The 6293-nt window shown below is 38.4% G+C and overlaps 1 gene segment (V, D, J or C); it reads left to right on the top strand.

The window, feature by feature from the left end:
• The first annotated feature begins 5070 nt into the window (after nt 1–5070).
• On the top strand, nt 5071–5531 carry LOC102001951. The segment is given in 2 exon segments: nt 5071–5128; nt 5203–5531. Coding segments are annotated over 2 exon segments (375 nt in total).
• Nucleotides 5532–6293: the final 762 nt, after the last annotated feature.

The raw sequence follows: 6293 nt of genomic DNA, 5'->3' as shown, positions 1-6293 counted from the left end.
AGAATTGGATACATACAAATGTCACCAGGGTGAAACCTAGATTTGAGAGGGACACTGATAATTATATAGGCATAACAAAAATCAATTTCTGAAACATCTATTCAGTATTTCCAGGTTAATCAAAAGCCATTTACATATGCAGCTGAACACTGTATTTAATGCCTAGGTTACAAATTAAACCAGACTGTGTAACTTCAGTGTAAGCCATGACATATCAACATGCAATGACAGCAAACGACCAGCAGGGGGCACAAAGAAGCTAAAAATCCCCGTTTTAGAGATGGGATGAAGTGTGGAGGGGTATCTTTATCCTCTGTGGTTTCCTTTCTTAAAGTCTGGTAACTGACCTGCACCAACTGTGACTGACATATGATGTTTCCATGTTCATACATAATAGTTTCCTTGTCAAACTCCACATGGGTTTGTATATTCTTTTAAAATTTTTATTTAGTTTTGTTTACTTTATACAGTTCTTGGGAAAAAATGTACAATATATTCTGATTACTGAATCTCCTCCCCAATTTCACACTCTCTCCTTTCTCTGTAGAAAGAAAACAGTGAAAAAAGAAAAACTAAAATAAGAAGCATTTATGTAAGAATAAAAACAGGAACTTAGATACATATAACCCATAACAGCACTCAAAATGAAGAAATGTTATATAGGTAAAAGTTGAGTAAGACTGAAGAAAAAAATGTACAATGTGAAATCAGAGAAAATATCTGTAAAATATTGCATTTATTCTGTGTTAGCCATCGCCTACTGGACTTGTGTCCAGTCCTGAGAGAAGTGACTACGCCAATAATACTTCAACAGAGAAAACAAACATTTCCTTTGCAAGAAAGTATCAATTATAGAACTTCTTGGTTAGGGGATGAAAGTCTGTGTACATGTTCTCTGAACATTGGGACCCCATTAGGATCTACTCTGTGAAGACTCGGCATGCTTACCGGTCTCTGTGACTTCATATGTGTATCAGTCCTGTAGTGTCTGGAAGACACTCTTTCCTTGGAGTTATGTGCCGCTTATAGCTCTTAAGATTTATTTATTTTTTAAATTCTTTCTCACAAACAAGGTCTAACTATTAAGCTAATGTAGACAAAAAGGACATTGGCAATACCTCATACTGTTCTCAACACCTGTGGGGGCCTCCCTGATTATTAAATCATAGACAGCTGTCTTGTGCCTATACAGAGGTGCTCATTAATAACTCATTGTTTCTGGGAACAGAACAGTTCACCCATGCAGGTATCTGTGTTCAAATACTCATTAGTTCATTAGAAACCAACTTTGTACTAAACAGGAAATTCTCTCTGCTGTGTAATTTTTCTTCTGTAGCGTGGAGCTAGGCAGCCTGAATGGAGAGAAAAGACATCAAGAATCTTATACAGTAGCAGACATCATGGTCTACAAATCTCATTCATGACCTGTCTAACTCATATTTTTGGAAACATCTTATCTCTTATAACCACAGAACATGATCAGGAAAACCACAGGAGCAATGCTAATAACTGAATAACAAGTTTATCTACATATCACTAGTTTTCATACAATTTTCTTTAAAATATAATTTTTGATAATAATACTGTATCAACAGGTCTTTTTTTATTAAATTTTATTATTCAATTAAGGATCTCCGCCTCCCCCACCCCCGCCACCGCCTACAACTCCCTCCCCCTTCCCCGATCAAGTCCCTCTCCCTCATCAGCTTGAAGAGCAAGCAGAGTTCCCTGACCTGTGGGAAGTCCAAGGACCGCCCACCTCCATCCAGGTTTAGTAAGTTGAGCATCCAAACTGCCTAGGCTCCCCCAAAGCCAGTATGTGCAGTAGGATCAAAAACACATTGCCATTGTTCTTGAGTTCTCAGTAGTCCTCATTGTCCGCTATGTAAGTCCGGTTTTATCCCATGCTTTTTCAGACCCAGGCTAGCTGGTCTTGGTGAATTCCCGAAGGATCATCCCCATTGTCTCAGTGTGTGGGTGTACCCCTCGCGGTCCTGAGTTCCTTGCTCATGCTCCCCCTCCTTCTGCTCCTGATTTGCACCTTGAGATTCCTGTCCAGTGCTCCAATGTGGGTCTCTGTCTCCTTTCATCGCCTGATGAAGGTTAATATTCAGGAGGATGCCTATATGTTTGTCTTTGGATTCACCTTCTAATTAGCTTCTCTAGGATCGCGAATTATAAGCTCACTTTCCTTTATTTATGGCTAGAAACCAAATATGAGTGAGTACATCCCATGTTCCTCTTTTTGGGTCTGGCTTACCTCACTCAGGATAGTGTTTTCTATTTCCATCCATTTGTACGCAAACTTCAAGAATTCCTTGTTTTTTACTGCTGAGTAATACTCTAATATGTATATATTCCATACTTTCTTCATCCATTCTTCCATTGAAGGGCATTAAGACACCATCTCACACCTGTCAGAATGGCTAAAATGAAAAACACCAATGATAGCCTGGAGAGGGTGTGGAGAAAGGGGTACACTCATCCATTGCTGGTGGGAATGCAAACTTGTGCAACCACTTTGGAAAGCAGTGTGGCGGTTCCTCAGGAAATTCGGGATCAACCTACCCCTGGACCCAGCAATACCACTCTTGGGAATATACCCAAGAGAGGCCCTATCATACAACAAAAGTATATGCTCAACTATGTTCATAGCAGCATTGTTTGTAATAGCCAGAACCTGGAATCAACAGGTCTTAAAACCACACCAAATCTCAACACAAATTCATTCATGTAACTACAATGATTTATTCTTACATCAACCTGTAAACAATCTTTCTTCAGCTCATGCCTGCTTTTGCTGTACTTTGTTTTATTATTTATAATCATTGTCAGGTAAAAAGAGAACAACAAAGTTGATTCAATCTATATTTCACTATGAGTTGAGGACTTCAGTTGTAGGGCATAGAGAAATCAACATTGAACTGAACAGGAAATTCTTCCTGCTTGGTAAGCTTTCTAGTGCAGAAATGTGCTAACAGCCTGAAGGAAGAGAAAAGGCATCAGTAATCTTACAAGTAGCAGACCTCTTGATCTACAATATCAGACTTCAGCTAAGATGTAGCCACTAGTGCCTAGTAGTTATGTAATAATGAACTACTTTCTACTTGGATTTGTGGTCAGATTCATAGGAAAGTATTCATTCTTGGTAAACATGTTAAAAAATACTCATGACTGGAGTTGACATACTACTTACCTAGTAGATCCTACTTGTATTGTTAATGGCCATATTGTCAAACTGTCTTAAAAATATCTATGTCTATTCCCAATGAGTTGATGCTTCTCTCAGCCTTAATCCCAGAATTTCTTCTATGCTGAGTTTCATGATTAATGCAGACATTCATGACTACTCAGAGTGCTGAAAATGAATGTTTGAGTACACAATCTCAGATGAGTCATTTAACCTCCCACCTAAAGCACAATGATCATCACAAAGAGGCACTGGAAAGAATATAAGATCAAGAATATAGGGCAGAAAGTCATGGAATTCTAATGTTACTACTTGACTTGACCATTGCACATATGAGCCAACAGTCCATAGTTTGTGCTATAGTTTCCAGCACAAGACAGAAACAAATCCAGCCAAACACAAAGATAGACTGAGAGCCTGTGAAATTGCTGAGTATGTAAAGGTGTCTACTGGCAGTCTTGACAATACTTTTTGATTGCTTGCAGCCATATTGTAGAATACAAATATTTAATTTCTTAAATTGCCCCAGGGGTAAATGCATTGGTAAACCATTGGCACATTGTGCACTGCTCTCATCATTAAATAAAATACAATAATTTTTTAAAATATTGCAACATGATGAAGAGGGACTCATGAAGGTCCACACAAACGTGGAAGTCTGTTTGCTTTTCAAGACTGATGAGGAAAATATAATCACTTTTCTTTGTACGGGTTCTGTAGGTTCTCTATGTACTTGTGAATGATCCCACCTCTATGTGTGCATATAGCACTGATTGGACTCACTGTGTTAATGAAGAAAAGAGGTCAGAAATTTAAGAAATAGATTAACTGAAAGGCCCCAAGTGGAGCCAGAGGGACATATTTGTAGTAGATTTGATCATAATATGTATCATACATCAATAAACTATTAAAGAATAAGCAAACTCATCTTGAAAACCAAAACTATTTTAATATATGTTTAGAATTTCACTCAAATTGATATTGTAGACTGTGTAAATTTCCTGAAAATCTCTACTCTTTTATTTCTTAACCCACCTCTTTTTCCACTTATTTTGCTAAACAGTTTCTTTTAAACATTGTTATGTTTTGGTATATGTAATTGTTTTGTCACAAAATCTAAAAACTAATAATGAAATAATCTTATAATGTCTACATTTCTAAGGTGGTCTTTAACTAATATAGCTATCTATAGTTGCATTGAATTTCCTGAGAGGGATGCCATTTCTTTATTCCCTTTAGATTAAATATTTCTATTATATTGCATATATAAACACATTTTCTTGCCTGAATCATCTGTTTACAATTATATTTGTTTCCTTAATTCAGTTATTAGAGAAAAGGATGTAATAAACTTTGATGTACAAACGTTTCTATGGCATGTTCCCTTATAGTCATTTATGTCAGTTTTTATGTAACAAGGTGCAAAGGCAAATATAAATTTCATGTATCTGAAAGGAAGCTACAAATTCTGAAAAATTTAGCAGGTTTTGGAATTACTAATGGCCATCATCTTCATAATCACAGTCACCTCTTATAAATCCATCTAATAACCTTTTCTCAAGGCAAAGTAACTGTTTGAGGCCTGAAATCAATTGAGATCTTAAGCCCTGATGTTATTTACAGAGGGTCTGCACAGTGCTCAGGGAAGAAGTATGAGATCATTTCCCTGAAAAGGATTAGGATTTGAACCTCAACATCTTGCTACCTGACCCAGGTGCCCTGTACCTCCTTTTTCTCCAACTGGACTAGGGCCTTATCTTAGAATTCCCTGCTCATTAATATGCAAATTATCTGAGCATATGGTAGTTAGTTAATACAGGGACGCGCACACACCATAACATCATATGATCAGTGTCCTCTCCACAGTCACTGAGCAACACAAGGTCCTCACCATGGGATGGAGCTATATTGTCCTCTTCCTTTTGGCAGCAGTTACAGGTAACACTCTCCCCAAATATAGATTTACTCACTCTCAGGTGACAATGGCATCCACTCTGCCTTTTTCTCTGCAGGTGTGAACTCACAGATCCAGCTACTACAGTCTGGGGCTGAGCTGGTGAAGCCTGGGGCTTCAGTGAAGATCTCTTGCAAGGCTTCAGGATACACCTTCACTAGCTACTATATGCACTGGGTGAAGCAGAAGCCTGGGCAGGGACTGGAGTGGATTGGAAGGATTGATCCAGAAGATGGTGAAACTGAATATGCTCAGAAGTTCCAGGGCAAGGCCACATTGACTGCAGACACATCCTCCAACACAGCCTACATGGAGCTCAGCAGCCTGACATCTGAGGATTCAGCCGTCTATTACTGTGCAAGACACAGTGTTGCAACCACATCCTGAGTGTGTCAGAAACCCTGGAGAAGCAGGAAACTGCCCTGAGTCTGAGATGACAGAGAGATTAGCCTGGAGACTTGCTGAGAAATAATCACTAGGAGTGTCCCTGTCAAATCAGGGTCTTTGTCATCTTTTCAAAAGAACTTCTGAGAAGGAAGTCATGCTGATTCAGGATGCCTCAGAGCTGCCCATACTAGACCAGATTTTACCTGTGACCACCTCCATTAACATGATTTTTTTTATAAACAAAACAGGACAAACTGTAGCAATACATTATGATATAAATATCTCTTAAATCTTTAGGACTGGAAGTAGGAGTGGATGGGAATAAGCTACAATCATGTCAGTAAAACACAAATCAACAGCATTTGGGCAAACTAAAGCCCCTTCCATAGTTTAGTTTGATTTCCTACATATAAAAAAACAGCAGTTTGGCTGAGCAGTGGTGGCGCACGCCTTTAATCCCAGCACTCGGGAGGCAGAGGCAGGCGGATCTCTGTGAGTTCGAGACCAGCCTGGTCTACAGAGCTAGCCTGTCTTGAAAAACCAAAAAAAAAAAAAAAAACAAAAACAAAAACAAAAAAAAAACCCCAGCAGTTTGTTGGAAGTGGGTCCCTATATATGTTGGGTTAAGTTCTTTAATCTCTCCTATGAAATCAAATAGTATGTCTTTAGTTATTGATACATTATTGATACATTATTATGAGTTGCCTTTGGCAGTAGAAATCAAACCTCTTACTCTTTTAGGATTTAGAATAGATCTGAGCG

The sequence above is a fragment of the Microtus ochrogaster genome, chromosome 1 (genome assembly GCF_000317375.1).
Source record: "Microtus ochrogaster isolate Prairie Vole_2 chromosome 1, MicOch1.0, whole genome shotgun sequence".
NCBI classification, from domain to species: Eukaryota; Metazoa; Chordata; class Mammalia; order Rodentia; family Cricetidae; genus Microtus; species Microtus ochrogaster.
The sequence above is the reverse complement of the archived record's forward strand: the minus strand, read 5'-3'. Positions and strand labels throughout refer to the sequence as shown.